General features: G+C 43.6%; 2 protein-coding genes across 3 annotated transcripts in view; both read right to left on the bottom strand.

The window, feature by feature from the left end:
* Positions 1-1,362: 1,362 nt before the first annotated feature.
* Positions 1,363-3,661, bottom strand: LOC105925477. Its single transcript, XM_012861349.3, has 6 exons — positions 3,458-3,661; positions 2,953-3,095; positions 2,781-2,845; positions 2,561-2,695; positions 2,354-2,452; positions 1,363-2,268 (listed from the first exon to the last, which is right to left on the bottom strand). The coding sequence occupies exons 1-6, from the start codon at positions 3,560-3,562 to the stop codon at positions 2,204-2,206; spliced, it is 612 nt and encodes a 203-aa protein (XP_012716803.2). The 5' UTR covers positions 3,563-3,661; the 3' UTR covers positions 1,363-2,203.
* A 13,108-nt stretch (positions 3,662-16,769) lies between these two features.
* si:ch211-130m23.3 (LisH and SSDP domain-containing protein) overlaps positions 16,770-20,603 on the bottom strand; it is a 79,093-nt gene continuing 75,259 nt past the window's right edge. Inside the window, exons 14-17 of one of the 2 annotated variants that reach the window (XM_012861362.3) lie at positions 20,521-20,599; positions 20,385-20,413; positions 20,184-20,282; positions 16,770-18,641 (exon numbers count right to left, since the gene is read on the bottom strand). In XM_012861362.3, the coding sequence (XP_012716816.1) occupies positions 18,609-18,641; positions 20,184-20,282; positions 20,385-20,413; positions 20,521-20,599 (240 nt within the window). In that variant the 3' untranslated portion in view covers positions 16,770-18,608. The remainder of the gene's footprint in view (positions 18,642-20,183; positions 20,283-20,384; positions 20,414-20,520; positions 20,600-20,603) is intronic. The other variant, XM_012861363.3, reaches the window with a different exon arrangement.

Genomic DNA, 20,603 nt, shown 5'->3' with positions numbered 1-20,603 from the left:
TATGCCGACAGTTTTTTCTCCAAAAAACAGCAAATCCTGCAGCTGAGGTTATGTGGCAACTTCAATGTTTCTAATTTGTTCTGATAAGTACTAATATTTAGGTGCTCAGCTAAACGGCCCGTTGAATTAACTTTTTTGATTTGAGATTTATTTTTTAGGTTATTTTGGGAGAAGCTGAATGCCCACCCTGCTGGTCAGAGCCTCAGTGTAGAGCAGGGCTTTTCAAACTTTTCAGCTCCTGGGCTGAAATTGTCAAGTAAAAAACCACTCAAGGGCCAATAAATAAATAATAATAAAAAAAGAAATTTTGAATTTGCTTAACAAAATATGATCACTTCAATAATATATATATATATATATATATATATATATGTACATAGCTAATTTTAATAAATTAAATCCACTGAGATTTTAATGCACCAAAGTCTGCATTTGAGTAAGAATTGTTGAATGTGGTCCTATTTACTGTGAAATTAAAGAGAATATTACGTGTAGTTATTATGAGACAAATGTTTTGTGTTGTACCTAACATTCAATTGTAAGATTTTAACTTGCCTTTGATAATTTAGCCCCAATTAAAAATAAAAAGTTTTCATCTGCACCAGCCACCAGAGCCGGTTAGCTGAATCTTTCTTGAAATGCAGGTGCAGGGCTGTACAAAATCTGCACGGGGCCACAAATGGCCCCTGGGCCACACTTTGGACAGGCATTGTTTAGAGGAAGCAAGACCTTAAAGAAACAGCAAAACAAGAGATCTTCAGTTTAATGAACAAGGAAAGACTCATTTGATGAGAAAGCTGCTCTAAAGTAATAACCATCCCAAGATCTTCCCTGAAAACAGGTTAACGTAAACTTTATTATAAGTATAAAATAGATGCAAACGTTCTAGCTAGGTTTTTTTTTGTTGCATCTGTTTGTAATATGAAAGCATTAACATAAAAGGAAGCCCTTAAAACTTAAATAAAAACCTAATTTAATAGGTGTGGTTTCTAAATGTACAGCACAGTCAGTGTTTAATTGTCTAAAAGTTTGTGTTTTCAGACCCTGAAGGCTGACTCCTTTTTTGTTTTTTCATTTTTGCGGCACTAGCAGCCTTTACTTGTCAGTGGGCTGATCGGAAAAAGGATTAAGAGATAGGGGAGGAGGGTGTTGGAGGTGTGTGTGGGGATGTGTGTGTGTGGGGTGGGGGAAAGGTCCAGGTGGCCAAGAGCCATACCAGGGATGTCCAGGAATGAGACCTTTGGACGTGGACCAGTTGTTTGCGCATTGCTGACATGTGATTGAACTTTGTTAGCATATAAACAATGACCTTTATTCTGCATAGACTCATTGTGTAAACATGCCAAAAACTCAGAGACACGGTTTTAGCGAACACTACTTGGTTTAATGGTAAACCGTCATTCATCCATTTTATTTGCCAAAGTGAAAATATTCAATTACTTCATAGCGGGTGCGCTGTTAAACTGTTTGCCCTTTAGGTAGACCGCTATATTTACTTTTCATGCAAACAACTACATGTACTGTAAATGCAACAAATGCATAAAATCACACAGTGCGTTCAAGCATTCAACAGAAGGTGCAAATAACGTCTAATACGTCATGTGTTGTCGGCCATGTTGGCCTTCCAGGGGTTTTCCATCAAAAGCTAATCCTATCCTTTTGGAGTGTGTTCCCTTCTTATACATTTTCTCTCTTAAATACTTGTCAGAGAATCCCCTCAAAGAGAGGGGTGAAAATAAATTCAACATTGAAGGAGAGCAGAGGCAAACCACTAGGACACACACACAAAAAAAACGGACTCCATTGATGTTCAGTGAGATTAAACGTCACATTTAAAGCGAAAGTAAACTCTCGGGATCAAAGAAGCATTTCACTTGTTTTCAAAGAAAAGAAAAACACTTCCACATTTTAGAGGATGCCAGCATTGGATTTTTGGAACAGCTTTGGACGTCTCTAACAGTGAACTCTAAATAAAAATAGTTAAAACAACGTTTCCAGGCTAATGATTTCTATTTCTCTCAGCATAATTGAACACATCAAGAACATAGTACTGAATTTGCACACGACTAGTGAAAGTTTATTTCTGAACAGGAAGGAAAAAGTGATGCATGGGGGTTTAACTGGGAAAGTGTTTTCTCCAAGCAGGTTCACTTAAAAGACTCCAGGAACACCAGCTGTGAGATGCCGAGTGAAGGCGATGACTTTATTGTCTCTCTGTGTTTGCGTCTGTGGGGGCAGCGGTAGTCTCGCTTTCTTCAGGACATAGGTCTGAAACAGAAGGGAAATCCAGACTCAGTACATCCTGAAAAAAATCACAGCGCTGTGAGGTACAGATGGAAAGAGACGACCCTACCTGTAGTATCCGGAAAATAGAAATCTGGCAAGAGGTTGAGACACTTGGCCTGTTTTTCCAAAACCTCTCGATCAGCGGTCTCCAGTCTTCCTGTCTTTGCTGAAGTTAGTGGAGAAGGTGGACGTTATTTCAAGAATTAGTCCAAAAACACCACTCCATTGGTTTCTAGAGAGCATAGTGTTTGCGAACAAAAGGCAGAAAACTCACTGAAGAGGAAGAGGTTCTTGCTTTTTCTGACTTCCCCGTTGACCTCTGACACCGTCTCGTCTGTCCAGAGGGTACATTCAGCGCAGGTCTCCAGGTACCCCCCAACATGCTCATGAGCAGTGGAGTTAAAGTGAACTAGAATAGACGGAGCAGACGGTTAGCAGTCTTTATAAAACACTAGATGCTGCTTACAGCCCAATAAGCCCAGTTCTCTACTCACAGATCACTTTGGTAGAGTTTCCTGAAGTGCTGGAATTAGCAGCCCCGTAAACACATTTTCCTTCACTGCCAAAGAGAATGAAACAGAAATTAAACACAAAGAATTTAGGGAAACACTTGCAGTGACGGTCACAGTTTAATTCACAGGTGATCTCTGGAGGGTCGCAGCTCACATTTTATCAACGTAGTGCATTGTGAATTCATCACTGTCAGGTATGGGCGAGATTTTAACCCAGGAGCTGCTGGAGATTCTGTACGACTTCAGGTCCTCTGCACGGTCAGACGTTGCAGCGTAGAATATCCATTTCCCATAAACCTAGAAGTCAATAAGAACTTTTTTTTTGTTGTTGTTGCTAAAACTCACCAATAATACGTTTTTAAAAATGACATCCATATTTTTTTCTCCCTCAAACCAGATTATTTTGACATGAAAGCTATCAGTATGTGAGTCAAGTGAGGTCAAGCAGTTCAGAAAACCAAACGGTTGCTCTTTGAACATTTTGACGCTCCAAAGCCCTGATGGAGGTGTCTTGTGCATGCATGAAACTACACACACAACAAACTGAAAGAAAAAAGTCTCATTGTCGGACTGTAACACGATGAAGGTGGCTAAAGTTGGTTTTAAAACCAAATATAGCTGAATTCCTCTTTACACCGTCGGGGCTCAGCGACGCTTACCTTGCTTCGGTCCTCCAGGGGTTTAATCAGCTCATCGCAGCCTGGATCAGACGCAGCGGCCAGAGAGGAGAGAGCCAGCAAGACGGAGCACAACTGAGCAAACATGGTGCTGAGTGGAAGTCAATTGATGCTGCTGCGAGGAGAGGACAAGTGAGCTTCTTCAGGGCGGCCTGGATAAAGACTCGGAGACAACAGGTTATGCAACTCTTTATGTAACCAGGGGAGAAATGGGAGTCTGCAGGGGGAGGGCTGCACAGTGATGGGACTGTGTGATATAACCCCAGCCGTGAATCAGATGTCCATCCATTTTGCTCCTTTCTCCAATCTTCGAAACGCGGTATTTGTTTTACAGACTAGGGGACAATGTTCACTGTCTGCTCACAATTTGCAGCGGCGTCCTTGGCGTCTGGGCCTGTGGGGGGTGAATATATATGGGACTTTCCTTTTCAACGTTCAAAATTTAAGGTGTCCAGGATCGAAATAATTCAAGCTGTCTTTAAATCTTCAAGCTTTGCTTTGAGTAATTCAGTTACTACGTTTCAGGGCTAAATTGAGTTCGGTTCAAAAACGACTTCCCATCCAATCCCAAAGGGAAATTAAACATTCTGATTGAGAGGATGTTCAGAGATGTCCAAAATGTTCTTCATTTCATCAAGTTATCATTAATAACCGTCCAATTCAAATATGAAGCTGTTGCTAAGATTTATAAGGAGTATTTTCATTAAAAGTTAGCATGCTTTTGAAAGTGGAATTGGTTTAAGGTTCTTCGTCCACCTTTGCTGGTGGTTGGCTCGAAAATGTATCTTTGTTTTGTCAAAGTGAAGTTATTAGAGTTGCTCAGTTCAATTAAAAACAGTGTCTTAAAAGGAAATTAACTGGTGCAGTAACTCTCAGTACTGAGGATCTTCAAAGAGTCGTTATAGATGGTTGTGGTTGTTGGCAGGAAATATCTATCTTGGTGTGTTGCTGTGGATCTAAAGCTGCCTCAGACAGAGGACACTCTGATTGAATTACAAACGCATGAAGAGGATGCTCAGCACTGCCCATGCTCCTCGTTTTATGTAGCATCCCTGTTTCCACATCTTCTCTAGAGACTCCAAAGCGGTTCCCAGAACAGAGCCACCCTTCGTTATTAGCTAGTTGAGCCTTTTTAAGTCACTGGCTCTGATGCTGCTGCCCAAGCAGATGATAGCAGAAAAGAAAGAACTTTCTGGCCCTCCTTCTGATTTAGGCTTATCATCCAACTCTTCCCTGATCATTAAATCTTTTATGTTTCTACGAGAGCTTAATCACCAGCTCTCTCCAGTAAAATGCCTCCTTATCTTTGATTTTAGTCATTTTACAACACTACTATAGGGTAGCGGTGGCCTAGTGGTCAAAACAGCACACGTGTTCTGAGAAAGCTGCAAAAACCTGGTTTGATCCTGACACACTGTCACCATGTGTCTCTGAGCAAGACCCTCAGCCGCAGATTGCTCCCCAGAAAGCACTCAGTGTGGAAGCCCTCTGCTCTCTAAGGGATGGTTAAAACTCAGAGTTCCCCCCTGTGGGTCTATAAAGGGAAATATTATTATTCAATATTCCCCCCCCTGCTATGCCATAAGCTGGTTGAATATGCTTATTATTATAATTATAATTTGGTATTATAATTTAAATAATAAATCATTCAACTCAAAATTTCGCTATAACAAATATAGTTCAAATGGTGGTGATGTTAGCTATAAGCTTATAAGTATTTATACCACTAATGCATTAGTTAACTTTCTGTTATGAACTCATTTATGCTGGAATAAATGATCAGGTCGGACTGTTAACCGACCAGGTTTATCCAGCAGGCTGTGAGAACCCCAATGTAACTGCAATTAGAGTTTAAATCCTTATTCCTTATCACCATCCAATGATATTGTCTCTGTATTAATGTCAGATGTTAACTCCAAAGGAGGTTAGCTCTGATTTCTGAATACCCATGCAACTGTGAATTGGATTGAACACAAAACAATTTCTATTCCGCAGTCGTTGGTTTTATTGAACCAAAAGCAATTCCCTGTTACAGTAATTCTCTGATTCAAACAACTTTGGAATTCTTACTCATTACTAAACTAAAACATGCAAAATATATATGTGGAAATAAAGAACAAAACAAAATAAACAATGGATTAAAATGAGCGGTTAGCAGATCTTAACTTAACTCAAAGTTGTTTAACACCGCCCTCGAAACATCGGCATTTCACGTATCAGCATTGACAGACAGAACAGCTTCGGGAATCTCACTGGACGCTTTGATGTCTTACACAAAGCTAGTTCAGCTAAGCTACCTACAGTCCAGATACACGTGACCCTCCCAAGATGGCTGCTACGATGACGTATGAGGGGAGGTCCTAATAACGTAACCACGCTTACGCTGATGGGACAATGCCTCGTTTCGAGAGGGGGGGGCTAACTAGGAGTTTAAAGCAAAGCCCGCGACTTGAGCTCGGACAAAGAAATTAAACTGATAAGGAGCGAAAAGAGAGAGAGGGGGGAAGCAGGGAAGAAGATGAAAAGAGATAAATCGGTAACCCACGGCGGGGTTCTTGATGGATCACAAATCAACACAGCAAATCAATTGTAAAATGCATGCACGTACAAAGAAAATGTTCAGCAAAATAATTCCAACTTCGTCGTGGAATAAAAGCATTAACCAACACCTACAAAGTTCTACCGCCTGCCCAGGCACTTCTAAACACCCTGCTGGTGAGACAGAAATGAAAGGGGAAAAACCCCGTTACTTTGAGTTGCCTCGGGGCTGGTCCGGAACGCTCCGAGTGTGGCTTTCTGGACGCGCTTCGACGAGCGTTGTTGTCCACAGGCTGCAGCGGGACGGGGAAGAAGCTGCTTCGTTTCTTCCTCCGGGTTCAACAGTCGCTTTGTTGGCCAGACAAAAGCGGGGTCCTCTTCGATCACTGGGAGATGCGGCGTCTCTCAGTCTTTTGATCAGAGGGAATTTAAAAGTACTTATTTAAGTCGACCTCCTGTTATAAAGCAGGGAATAACCGTTGCGTCGAAAAATCTCGGTCCAGCGAGCAATCGAACACGTGGCGTGGGAATCAGCTGTGCGTGTCTTCTCGGGTTGGCTAAAAGCCAGGGAAGAAGGAAGCTCATCGTGTGTGATCGGCTTTTATAGCCATCACTATAGCAACCTTATCTTGATCGGCGGCCATTTTGCCGTGTTGCGTGATGGGAGTTGGTGGCCATTTTGACCACATTGCATCATGGGTAACGCAGTCCGTTACGTCCCGAATTGATGCTGTTTCCTTGATCGGCGGCCATTTTGCCGTGTTGCGTGATGGGAGTTGGTGGCCATTTTGACCACATGAGTTGGTGGCCATTTTGACCACATTGCATCATGGGTAACGTAGTCCGTTACCGCTTTCTGTCACGTCTGAACTGGCACAACATACCCCCCTTTAGCTTTGAAGAGTGGGATGCTGGTCACAGTCTTTAAAGCTACAACCAAGTCCATTCTGGCGTGACGAAAATCCGTTGTGCATGAGTGGAACAACCTAATAGTCTTTCTAGTAGTCCATTGGGATCCATGCAGTTCAGTTCATCATCCAAGAGGAGGAAAAACGAAGCATTCATTGTGCCTGGGTCAGTGACCTAGCCTGGGCAGGACTAAGCTATAGCTAGTCATTTCTATTGGCTAATAAGGCAACAATAAAGTAATAAAAAAAAAAGAAATGCAAACTTCACAATCACCATCGTCAATACATTCATTGGTCATCAGGTTTGAACTTTGAACCAAAGAAAGGAGAGAGGGAAAAGGGGAAAGGAAAGAGACAGCGGTTCGTAGTCTAATCAGCTTATGGCCTTCAAGGAGCTGGTGCTACGAACCTGGGAGCGACAAAGGTGAGGGCGTCAACCCTGGTTTGCAACTGTTTGATCTGCTTGTATGCTGCATACGCCATCGCAGTAATGATGGCCCATCCAAATACAAGGAGAACCACAATAATGGTCATAATGTGAGTGTCGGTCGACTCTGTAGCTCTGGGGAAGCGAAGCAGAGGGACCGAGCTCAACTCTGATGGAGTGAGACTGAATTTAATCAGCTGCGTGCCTGCAAGTAAAAGCTGTCTTTCAATGCCGACATCAATGCTGAAATTGTATCCCTTAAAGACATCTATTATTTCAATCTCTGATAAATGGGTTGCTTGGGCATACCCAGTGGATGTCTTTGGTTTTGGTACACAAATCCAAATTAGGGACTAAATAAAGTTTGGGGTCAGCATCATGATAGGCCAATATTGAGGGAGTTTGTAGGTGTACGTGGGTCTCACCTTGCCAAAAACCGACATTCAATACTGATTTAAGCCTATACACATTAGCTCTTTCAATGATGGGAAGGTTTAGCATAAATCCTATCTCCAAGTTGTCAGGATTTACAAATATTGGAATTGCACTACCTAGGCTGTACGCCAGGTGCGTTTGTGGTGGTTGCAGTGTTTCACTAGAGGCAGATTTGAGAACCTTTTCAACCAAATCTACTGGTACCAGGTACGGAGGAATCCGTCCTTCAGCAAGGCTATTTATGGATGAACTAACCTCTCGAGTGAGGTCCTGCATTAAATCTCTAACAACCTGAGTATACATCATGTCATTCTTTACCACTTCTGTGAGCGTTTCCAAAGCAATGCATGGTGTTATGGCTGAGTGTGAAATTATAGACGTGAAGTTATGTATGGACACTTGCTTTATTTAGTGCATGTTTAAAGTGTCCTGATTGAACATGCACTTGTCCTATTTAATGCTATGCATTGTTCTCTTCGGCGGGGGCGGAGTTAGGCTCCCTTCCCTGCGAGGAGAGTTTGGTGGACGATTTAATTTGGTTCGCATGAACCCATTTGTACTCTGGACTTTGCACGCTGGCTTCTAGGTTCTTTCGAGGCCACGCGAAAGTCGTTCGGAGACGGTCTTTTAAGTCAGTGACGCACTGGTGTGCCGTGTAGACGGTTGTCACACTGACGTCTTCGGGCTGGTAGATGAGATTCAGGGGAAGTGTCCTTTGCCTTCCTGTCATCATCTGGAAAAGTGTCACCCCTGTGGAGCATGGTGAGGTAGAGCGGACTAGCATTAGGACCAGAGGAAGCTTTGTATCCCGGTCCCCGTCATGGCTGCTGGCATGTTCCTTTGACATGCTGACCACGGTGCAGTTCATTCGCTCCACCTGTCCGGATGACTGTGGGCGGTAGGTGATGTGGAATTTAACTTCCACGCCCAACATGTTGAAAAGCACGGTCATAATGTTTGACGTGTAATGCGTTCCTCTGTCCGAGTCGATGGACAGGGGAAGGCCCCACCGGCTGAAAACGTGATTTAGCAGCAGGGCTGCTGTGGTGACAGCGGTGTCATTCGGTGCCGGCAAACATTCGACCCATTCTGTGAAACTGCCTGTTATTGTCAAAAGATATTTGTTATCTCTTAACGATTCGGGGACTGGACCGATCCAGTCAGTCTGCAAATGTGACCACGGAAATATAACCCCCCTTTGCTGAAGCAGGGCTCGGTTTAGTGGTCGTGTGGGTTGTAACTGGCTGCAGGTTAAGCAGCCTTGTACATACTCCTGGGCCGTTGAAGGCCGGGACGTCACCCGTTGGGGAGTTTTCAGATTAGCTTTGCAGCTTTTGTGTTCTCCTACTGGTGAGTCATGGACGTGTGTCAATGTGATCCCAAGTTCGTTTGAATCTTTGGGCTGAATGGGCTGAAACTCATAAAACAGCTCCTTAAGTGCTGTTTCCTCTGTTTCAGTGGTCAGTGCATCAGCTTTTTCCAGCTGTTGCATGATTTCTGTTTCGAAGCCAGGGTAGGGCTCAGTGGGTGAGTCCCGGTCTCCTGGTTGATTTGGTGCTGGTTCTGTTGGGTTGGTTGTTATCGCATACACCAACAGATTTCCTTTAGCTTCAAGCGTTGCACCACAAATGGATCCAGCAGGCCGAGCTTCATGTCGCCTGATTTGGATCATGTTGGAAGGAAAGGCAAACACGGTGTCTCGAGAGTCCTGTCTGCCGGTCAAGGATAAGGGCAGGTCTCCGATGACGGGAATGCTCAGCTCAAAGTTGTGGAAAGAGCTTTCGATGAGCACCCCAAGAGGTTTCTTCGCCACCACTTGGATCGGCATGCGAGTTGGATTCTCCACTAAAAGGTAAGCTGATCGGTTGTTCAGCTCAAGCAGGGGTGTGTCAGAGGATTTGGAAATCGGCTCTGTGGAAGGCAGAAATGGTGCTAAAAGTTCTTTGGGCTCCTCGGAGCATGTCACCTGGTTGATAGGGACGGACAGTCCACTTCCAGAAGTGAGGGGCTTGGGAGTCCCTACTTGGGCCCAAAGATGACCATGATAGCAGTCAATGAGTGGGGCTAACCTGTTCAACAGGTCCTGACCCACAAGAAAAGGTTCTGTGTCCAAAGTACATATGTAGATGGGGTGCACCAGGGTCATGTCACGGAAAGTGATGTCTAACCACGCCCGTTTGGTGATGCATGACTGATCCTGAGTGTAGCTGGTGATGCCCACGTTACAGGTCTCCACCTGGAACGGTTTCCCAAAAGACACCATAGCTCTGGTCACCTCATCAAACAAATCTGAGCACATTAGACTGATCTCGGAACCCGTGTCTAAAAGAGCATTTGCAGTTACACATCCTCCGATAATTGTCGAGCAGTATAAGCGGTGTGCATTTTCATGATGGTTTAGCTCACCTAAAAACCTTAGAAAAGGGGCTTTCTGATCACCTGTTGATGGGATCTTAGAAGGTTGTTGGTGAATTTTCGGTTGGTCCCCCCCCTTAATCAGATAAACTCTGTTAGAAGGGGAAGCCTGCTCCACGCCTAGTCATGCTGGCGGGGGTTTTGGGCCTGGCTTACCTGGAGGGTCGACAGGATTGGGTGATGGCTGGGACGGCTGCGGCGCGATCTGATGCACTGTTTCGGCGAGCGACCTGCGAAAAGTCTCCTCCATCTCCTTTCTCATTGACTCCTCCATGTGCAGGTTCCAGCCTTTGTGGTCATGTGTGCTTTTCGACCTTTCCCGCCTGTCAGCTTGCTTACCGTATCGAGCTGGGTCCGGCCTGTGCCATTTTTGAAACCTCTCACCTTCCATGCTGCCATGCTGACCTCTCCTATCCTGGGAAGCTTTCTTCTGCTGCGGCTCAAAACCATGTTGCTTCTTAGGACCAAATCTAGTTTTAGGTTTGAAGGGAGGCATCTCATGTCCCTCCAGACCTAAACTCTTTTCTGGTTCGGCTTGAATCTGCAGAACCTTTTTATCACTATCGGCTCCTTTGTTGGGCCGGACACGTGTTTCCCATGCCACCTGCGCGTATTTCCTGATTTCCTGCATGGTAAGTTTCTTGGTTCTACAATGCATGGTAACCTCATAACGCACGCTTTCATGAAGATTATGGAGGAACAAAGATTTGAAAGTGTGGTCTTCCTCCAAGCCGGGAGCATTTCGTCCCTGAAAGTAAGCAGCCCGCAAGCGACGGTAGTACTCTTTTGGTGCTTCAGTTCTCTTTTGCTGAATTGCAAAAGCTCCAAGAGTGGCCGAAGCTGGGTCTGTAAACGCCGAATATTCTTCTCTTAAAGCCTGACAAAGAGCTGAATAACGGTCACGTGTAGCTGGAGGGAGGCTTTCTATGAAAACATGGACACTTCTGGACGTGGTTTTCCAGATAAGCTTCAACTTTTCTCGAGCTGAGGGGCTATATAAGTCTAGCAGACAGCGCTCTACCTCTCTGAGATAGTCATCAATGGTGGATTCTGTATTGCTAGGATCAAAACGCTCTATGTCTCGGGCCAGGGACTCAAGTTGACGCATCCGCAGTCCCTGTTCAGGGATCGGAGCTGGTCCATCTGAGTCCTCTCCTGACGACTCTTGCCTGTGGTAACCAAGATGGGAGGGAGGCTCCAGTTCTGACCACCTACCTGGCGGAGGCGGCCGTTCGTGGGATGCCGGGGGACCCTCCCTGTCATGAACTCTTGTCTGTGGACGCAGTTCAGAGGAGTGGGGTTCCCCTGTGTCCCAGGAACGGTGCTCTCGTCGCCCTGGTGGGGGGAAAAGATCATAGCGAGCCGTGTCAGGGATCAGGTGGGAAGCAGGTGTTTTCCCATGATTTACATCATGTGGATCAGTCCTGATTGCCACCGTAAGTTGTTTAGGCATTTCTTTCTGTATCACACTGCTATATCTGGCCTGACCTTCGCTTACCCTTCGCTCAGAAGGTGTCTGGGGGCCCAGTTCATCTAATGTCCTCCAGGTGTGATCTCCATGTTTTCCTTTGGAGTTCTCACACTCAGATCCTTCTGTCTGCAAGCTAATGTGATCCTCCTCTCGCTCCTCTGTGAGATGACAGCTGCCCTGAACACTTCTCTGTTCTAGCTCCCTGATTCTTTCCTCAGCTACGATCCGCATCTCAACCTCTCTGTTACGCAGATCGGTCTCTAGCGTTAACCTTCGGTGGTATAACGCAGTTAATTCACCCAAAACATCTGCTACCAATCTATGTTTAGGTTTGCTCTGGACCTCCTCCACCAATTCCTGAATTCTCCTCTCACAGTCTTCTATGCTAAACTGATTCAGACGGGTTTGTTCGTCCGGTGTCATTTTAAGCAGTGAGCTAATGACATCCTGGGCCTCCATTCCAATGGAATGGTTTGGACCTTCAGCTCCTTCAGCTGAAGAACCGCTACTATCCATTCTTTGTCAGCTATGGATAACAACACAACAGGTAACAACCTGTAGTTTAGCTCAGCGCTAAACAACAGACAACAAATAACAACGCTGTATTCTAGCTTAGCACTAGGTAACAACGCATACACTTTAATTTAGCTCAGCGCTAAACAACAACTGCTAACAACAACTGTTAAGTGGCTTCACTTTAACTGTTAACAGCAAACACGCACTATGACTGGCACTTTAACTGCAGTAAGTGGGTTCAAATACGTGCGTTTAATTAGGCTGCGCAGGGGAGAATCAACCCTGCGACTTACAACTCCTTAGTTTTAGGAACGGTTAATATGCTTGTTTAACTTTGAGAATATTAACTTTGAGTGACATGGACCACTAACCTTTCGGCCAGTAATTAAATGATAAAGCTGTGGCTTTGTTTGTGATGTAAGTTATTTCAGAACAGGTGCTCTACACATGTGTGGAAAATAGCAGTGTCTTGGAGCTTCAGAGGTGGCAAAGAATGACAGTTAAAAACCGCTAAATTGCAACCTTAGTTTCAAAATCACAGCTCAATTTTGACCACTTATGATGAGCAGAAGGGGAATAAGGGAGGAAAGAGAAAAAAAAAAATGAATAAAATAAAATTAAAAAGACAAAGGGGCGTAACCGTAAGGTAAGTTTAAAGAAACTGACTTTCAAAACTGTCCCTCCGGGACACTGAGCGATCTAAGCTGTCTTTAAAACCGTGACTGCAACTACCTATCCTGGCCACCAGATGGAGGCAGGGTCTCTCTTTTCAAAGCAGAACACGACACAGACTCTGATTGACAAGTAGCAGACGCTGGCTGCTGTGTATTTCAATCTAGCTGACTTCCAGTCCAGAAATCAATATTCAAACCTCAGGTTAACAACCTCAAACCACCACAAACACGTATATATTTAGTAATGATACCTCCTTAATCAATTATGACTGAATAGTCCTTTTGGCAAGGTGAGCAGTCAAAATGCTGGAATATGGATTGTGTTCATTCAATTCATAAGTTGCTGGTTATTCGATTTAGTCTAAAGGAACGCCAATAAGTAGACTCCAGCCCACACCGGGAAAAGCCAATTTATGCTATGCCATAAGCTGGTTGAATATGCTTATTATTATAATTATAATTTGGTATTATAATTTAAATAATAAATCATTCAACTCAAAATTTCGCTATAACAAATATAGTTCAAATGGTGGTGATGTTAGCTATAAGCTTATAAGTATTTATACCACTAATGCATTAGTTAACTTTCTGTTATGAACTCATTTATGCTGGAATAAATGATCAGGTCGGACTGTTAACCGACCAGGTTTATCCAGCAGGCTGTGAGAACCCCAATGTAACTGCAATTAGAGTTTAAATCCTTATTCCTTATCACCATCCAATGATATTGTCTCTGTATTAATGTCAGATGTTAACTCCAAAGGAGGTTAGCTCTGATTTCTGAATACCCATGCAACTGTGAATTGGATTGAACACAAAACAATTTCTATTCCGCAGTCGTTGGTTTTATTGAACCAAAAGCAATTCCCTGTTACAGTAATTCTCTGATTCAAACAACTTTGGAATTCTTACTCATTACTAAACTAAAACATGCAAAATATATATGTGGAAATAAAGAACAAAACAAAATAAACAATGGATTAAAATGAGCGGTTAGCAGATCTTAACTTAACTCAAAGTTGTTTAACACCGCCCTCGAAACATCGGCATTTCACGTATCAGCATTGACAGACAGAACAGCTTCGGGAATCTCACTGGACGCTTTGATGTCTTACACAAAGCTAGTTCAGCTAAGCTACCTACAGTCCAGATACACGTGACCCTCCCAAGATGGCTGCTACGATGACGTATGAGGGGAGGTCCTAATAACGTAACCACGCTTACGCTGATGGGACAATGCCTCGTTTCGAGAGGGGGGGGCTAACTAGGAGTTTAAAGCAAAGCCCGCGACTTGAGCTCGGACAAAGAAATTAAACTGATAAGGAGCGAAAAGAGAGAGAGGAGGGAAGCAGGGAAGAAGATGAAAAGAGATAAATCGGTAACCCACGGCGGGGTTCTTGATGGATCACAAATCAACACAGCAAATCAATTGTAAAATGCATGCACGTACAAAGAAAATGTTCAGCAAAATAATTCCAACTTCGTCGTGGAATAAAAGCATTAACCAACACCTACAAAGTTCTACCGCCTGCCCAGGCACTTCTAAACACCCTGCTGGTGAGACAGAAATGAAAGGGGAAAAACCCCGTTACTTTGAGTTGCCTCGGGGCTGGTCCGGAACGCTCCGAGTGTGGCTTTCTGGACGCGCTTCGACGAGCGTTGTTGTCCACAGGCTGCAGCGGGACGGGGAAGAAGCTGCTTCGTTTCTTCCTCCGGGTTCAACAGTCGCTTTGTTGGCCAGACAAAAGCGGGGTCCTCTTCGATCACTGGGAGATGCGGCGTCTCTCAGTCTTTTGATCAGAGGGAATTTAAAAGTACTTATTTAAGTCGACCTCCTGTTATAAAGCAGGGAATAACCGTTGCGTCGAAAAATCTCGGTCCAGCGAGCAATCGAACACGTGGCGTGGGAATCAGCTGTGCGTGTCTTCTCGGGTTGGCTAAAAGCCAGGGAAGAAGGAAGCTCATCGTGTGTGATCGGCTTTTATAGCCATCACTATAGCAACCTTATCTTGATCGGCGGCCATTTTGCCGTGTTGCGTGATGGGAGTTGGTGGCCATTTTGACCACATTGCATCATGGGTAACGCAGTCCGTTACGTCCCGAATTGATGCTGTTTCCTTGATCGGCGGCCATTTTGCCGTGTTGCGTGATGGGAGTTGGTGGCCATTTTGACCACATGAGTTGGTGGCCATTTTGACCACATTGCATCATGGGTAACGTAGTCCGTTACCGCTTTCTGTCACGTCTGAACTGGCACAACACCCCCCTCCCTAAAACTTTATTCAAACCTATTCCTTCACTGGTGATTGAGAGCTTATTAAAGGTGAAGCATCTCGCTGTTCTTCCAGGGAAGGTGTTATCCACAGAAATATTAGTCGCGTCCTCAATCATGGCATTAATTTGCAGATCCTTCTGGCTCTCAGAGTGGATTCTAGTCTGGAGCTTCAAAAGATCCCTGCAGAAGTTATTCAGCTTCCTTTGACCATCTCCTCAGTTGTGTTGGGCACTTCCTCTGAACAAGGGGGTTTATACACAGAGATGCCTTGCCAGAGCAGGTCTTGCAGACACGTTGTATGCATCTCTAAATTTGACATAAAACCAAACTGTATTTGCTCAGGTGGATCAGCTGCCAAACTACTGAAACTTTGGAAGTGTCAAATAGAGAGAAGGCAGTGGTTAAAATCTCCAGATATTGAGAAGTTGGTTTTGTAGCTTTGCAACAACTAAACTGATGACTGTCCACAGTCAGCAACAGCTTATGGCAGAATGTATACCCTTAATAAGGTAATATATCAATAAAAATGTACCACTGATAGTTGGATATCTGGACTGCACCATTTGTTGTTGACAAACACAGCTAACTCATGTCTTTTGCTTCTGCAAGTCTTCAAATCTCCGACTGGCGCTATTGTTTGAATGCCGGGCAGAGAGATGTTGGAGTTGGGGATACAATCCTGCAGCCATGTCTCAAAATGATGCAGCTTCTGGGTGTTTTAGCTAAAACAAGAGAATATCGATTCTTACTATGTAACAGTGCATTCCTGATGATCTAACTGGGTAAGGCAAGGCAAAGCAAGTTTATTTATATAGCACTTTTCAGTAGCAAGATGATTCAAAGTGCTGTACATGAACTTGTTGGCAGATTGCTGGAAGATTTTATTCATCAAAAATGTCCCGTTGTAATGTAACAAGAGCTACTCCAGGTAAAACAATGGCTGGTTGCAACTGTGGCTCAGAGGATTGTCATCTTGCAATCAGAAGGTTGTGGATTCAATTCCAGCTCTCCCCTGTCACGCGTCAACTTGCCCCTGAGCAAGGTACCTAATAACCCCAAGCGTACCATACCCTGATATTCATACCATATCTGGGCATGGTACGCATCTGTAATACATATGTAGTGTGGGGTTAGGGTTATGACAGGAAAAGTGCTAAATTTAATCCATTTAACAGAATTTTGATTCATCTGAACAATCTGAATAACCGCTTTAACTAACTTTAAAATAATGTGTAGCCTTTAAAGTACCTTATCTCTGCATGGTAACTGGAAGCAAGTATTTCTGTATCATTAGGGAAACAATATTTGCTACCCAGTGTATTCTTTATTTTATAGTGTTCCTGTCAGTTTCTATGGCCATGTTTAACTTGTCAGCGTGCGGTATCACTGGTATCCTTTTGCATGTCAGCTTATTGCTCTTAGATTTAGATAAGCACTGCTCTTATGGCTAAGCAGCAAATATTGTCCTAACATCGATCTTTAGTAGTTTTCAGATCTTAGATACCAGATACCATAAGGCGAGGACCAAACTGAGCCCTGATGCACAGCTTGAAAGGAACACAACCTGCAAATAAAGTGTAAATATTCACTTAAATTCTCATTAGTAGCTAAAATGTTTAAGAAGACACAAATGGGTAAGGGAAGAGAAGCTTTATACCAGTAAATTCAAAACCCATGAAACTTCTCTGCTTATTTACAAAAACATAATACAAGAATAAAAAAGAGAAAAAATGAACACATCACAAATGAAGTCCCACATGGCGTCACAAAACAGAAAGGTGATCTAATTTACAAACTTATCTTCTTGTACTCCCACTTATGGCTTCAGTCTAACACAAAAAAAATAAGACTCAAATATCTCCTTTCAGGTGTGATAGTGGCTCATCAGTCCTTTCCCTCCCATATCAGTGATTCTCTGCAGATTAATATTCAAATAATAATTACATCAAATACACATAGAAGAGAGAGGAGCTACATTTGTAACCTGTACATGTTGAAGTATTGGAAGGGAGACGAGCATGTTCACACAAATATTGACCTTTGTACATAGTGACAATCATGGGCACTGGAAAGTTTTGTTTTAAAAATAATAATAATAATAAATCAAAAACAAGCTGTTAGCTTTCTGTACCAATCAACTTTTAAATCATAATAAAATCACAGTTTATCCGGATGACAATTATTTAGGAGTGATCAGTGCTTTTTGAGTTCGCCCGTTGCCGTTCATCCATAACGTCTGTCTCGGCTGGATTCAGAGATTTAGACCCACTGTGCTTCTTGTGGTTCCAGGATGGAGACTCAGGGAAACTTTAAATCCATATTCAAAGTAGGAGAGGTCAGAGAATCCACAACTAAGGGGGGAAAATGATGCAACTTCTGGTTGTTTCAGCTAAAAGAAGAAAACATTGATTCTTACCGACGCTTGTTGAAACGTCACATTGCAGGTATGCCGTACAGAGGGAAAACTCTGGCCCTGCCAGCCTATCACCCATGAGTTACATCACAATTTGTTTACATCTTAACACACAGAGAGGCAAATTATCCTTGGCTGGAAAGAAATTGACAAACTGACTTATGGACGTTTGTGAAAACTGCAACCAATTGTCTTTGCTGCTCTCTTCCAAATATAGTTTCCCACAACTCAACTAATCCAAAAACAGAACATAGACCATACCATAGAGGTCAACTTGATGGTTTTAAAATAGTTTTAAATTTTTGTTCAACTGCTTATATTTACAAAAACTGTATTCAAAGAGTGTGTTCAAATCTGAATTTGGACCATTGCCGACTCTAAGCCTCACTTATTTGACCTCTTTTGTTGAGACAAACTGAAAGATGTGTGCCATGTTTGTGGATGAGTTCAGGATAGACAAAAAAAAATGCTTCTCCAAAACATAAATAAATAATAAAATAAAGCAACATAGTTGGCTTCAATGGTGTAGACGACCACAGATGTTGACAATTATGTCTTAAATAACTGCAAAAAGACTGAAATAAGGCTAAGAGGCTTGTGACTGGGCTGGGTTTGCCTTTATGTAGTAATAAAAAAAAGGGAATTTGTCATAAAAATCTGATAACATGTTTAACAATTGGATAAATTATTTAAAAAAAAAAACATTCTGGATACTCTGGGCTCTTGTCATTCATCTTCAGTAGAATGCATTTGGTCAGAGTTATCTGCTGGATGTGCATACACTGCTCCATGCACACCGGACGTAAATATACAAAGGGTTCTCCTCTGGCTTGTTGCAGTTGGTTTCCATTGTACAGTCTGATGAAGGTAGCAGAGTCACCACTTTGAAGAAACTGAAGAGAAGAGCCATGGGCAGAAACCACAGAGGGTTCGGGGGAAGTGGCGCAGCTATGGCGGACGAGGAGTCACTGGCCTAAACGATGTCAGATTATGTGTCTCTGCTCCCGATTTCCCCCAAAACAGGTTAACGGGGGACTGAGAAAAACCTGCTTCCCGAGTCTTCAGACGCTCATTGTCATGTTTGGAGAATACTGCTGGAATAAGACAAGAAAGGAGGAGTGTAAGCGTTGCATCCATGTATAATAAGAAGCCAGGATTTGCCAACATTCATCCCCATTTTCACATGGTGACCTTTTACATTCAAAAAAATTAGTTGCAATTCTCAAGGATTTTTTTGCCCGACAGATCAACACAAATGTTCAGTGCGCAGTTGAATTCAGCCCTCTTTACCCAAGTACCACGGGGTAACATCCAGTGTGACCAATTTCCTTCAAAAGCCATAGTACATAAAACCCCACTGCAGTCATTTAACGCCAGTGTGAATCCAGCTGTTCTGTGAAGGCCTCAAAGGTTTGTTGGAGGACATTAGAGAACGAACAGCATCATAAAGACCAAGAAAATCAGCAGCCGGGCCAGGGAGAAAGTTGGGAAGTAGGTCAAGCTTTCAACGTCACACTCCAATCCCTCCCTTATCTCTGCTTGCTTGGTCCTTGTCAATGTTCCTGAAAGGACCCCCACCCCCCTGCAACACAACTGCAGACCTACCACGACACGGCTGGGTAGCAGGCAAGATGCCCTCTGGAGGAGCTGCAGTGAAACTCTGCTCAGGCAGCAGAATCTGCTGATAGGGCCATTTATGCACGTTATGCAGGGACACAACAAACATGTTGTTCACCATTCACCTTTTGACCAACACATAGAAACCAATGTCTGGCAGAAAACAAACAGTAAACCCCCCTGAATCCCTCATCCCCATTAATACCGTCTTCCAGGGTTCGCCTTGAAGGGGGACAACGATGGTAAACATACGGCCAGAGCTACAGTGGGAAGGTCCAGATGGAGGCATACTCATGTGTAAGAAAACACAAATCAAGACCTAAAAGCTGTTCTTTACACATGCTTTCCATCCAACCTGACTAGGTTTGGGGATGTTCACAGAGCAGAATGGATATGGAAATGCAAATTGAATCCGTAGATGTGCAAAAGGAGATACATACCTTAGCTCGCTTGCAGCCATAACAGCAGGAGAGGGGTTTTACAAGTTTTGACTGAGGGCGGCTTGATTTAAATGGATGCCACGCCCTTACAAAAAATTTAAATCATGTTTCGTTCTTTCTTTCCCTTCCCAATGATGCGCTAGTTTGTGTCGGTCTATGGTGCAAAATCCAAACAAAGCAGATTAAAGCTCGCAATTGTAACATCAGAAAATTCAGGGAGCTTGAATAGTTTTCCAAGTCGATCCCAGAACAAACTTTCTCTATAGCAACCTGAGAGCTCAAGTCACGAGCTGCTGAGCTTGGCAAAAAGAGACAGCGGGGTCCTGGTGGTACTAATGGTAGCAAATCAAAGTGCCACATCTTGTTTGTAATTCAGGTACTTAGTGGATGATTGCCATCACGGTGAGGCTGCCAGGCAGCCATAGGCCTTTCAAAGAAACTGTAGCCTAGCGGTAGCATGTGACGTCAACTTTTGAAAGCGATGCAGCAGCTTATTTAAAATATGCTCTCAACCTTTTTTTCAGTGAAAATGATGAGAGGCAAACACGAACAAATCCCGCAAAACAGTAGATAACTTACACTTTCATTCTGAAACGGATTAAGGAAGTTCCCTCCCATCTCCCCGTCCTCCCTGGGTGTCCCGGGTTGGTTACTCATACTCAGGTTACCAGGAGAGTTCTGTGAGCAGCAAAACACGTTTAAACAAAACTACAATTTCAAAAGCCAGACCCCGCCCCCTTCCCTACATCAACCTCCAGGCAGATGAAAAGCTTTGCTGACCTTGGAGAGACTGTCCATATCGCCCGACCCTGAAAGAGAAGACAGTCTGTGATAACCCTGCATGGATTTTCTCCTTTATATGATGCATCAGGCACAAACATGATCATGAATTTACGCACGACGCATGTCCTTTTACCTAAAGATCCATTCATGTGATGCGGCTCCATTCCAGCCATTCCCCCCAACGGACCGTCGCTGCCTCCGCCCATGGGAAACTGA

The sequence above is a fragment of the Fundulus heteroclitus genome, chromosome 12 (genome assembly GCF_011125445.2).
Source record: "Fundulus heteroclitus isolate FHET01 chromosome 12, MU-UCD_Fhet_4.1, whole genome shotgun sequence".
Lineage (NCBI taxonomy): Eukaryota > Metazoa > Chordata > Actinopteri > Cyprinodontiformes > Fundulidae > Fundulus > Fundulus heteroclitus.
This window is presented reverse-complemented; position numbering and strand designations above follow the sequence as displayed.

What these genes read in the sequence shown, in the direction of transcription:
- LOC105925477 (XM_012861349.3), bottom strand. Translation starts at nt 3,562, where the DNA reads ATGTTTGCTCAGTTGTGCTCCGTCTTGCTGGCTCTCTCCTCTCTGGCC. An exon ending in ATGCACTACGTTGATAAAAT is followed by an intron (nt 2,846 to 2,952) that starts GTGAGCTGCGAC and finishes TCTCTTTGGCAG; the next exon opens with TGAAGGAAAATGTGTTTACG. An exon ending in CTATTTTCCGGATACTACAG is followed by an intron (nt 2,269 to 2,353) that starts GTAGGGTCGTCT and finishes CTTCTGTTTCAG; the next exon opens with ACCTATGTCCTGAAGAAAGC.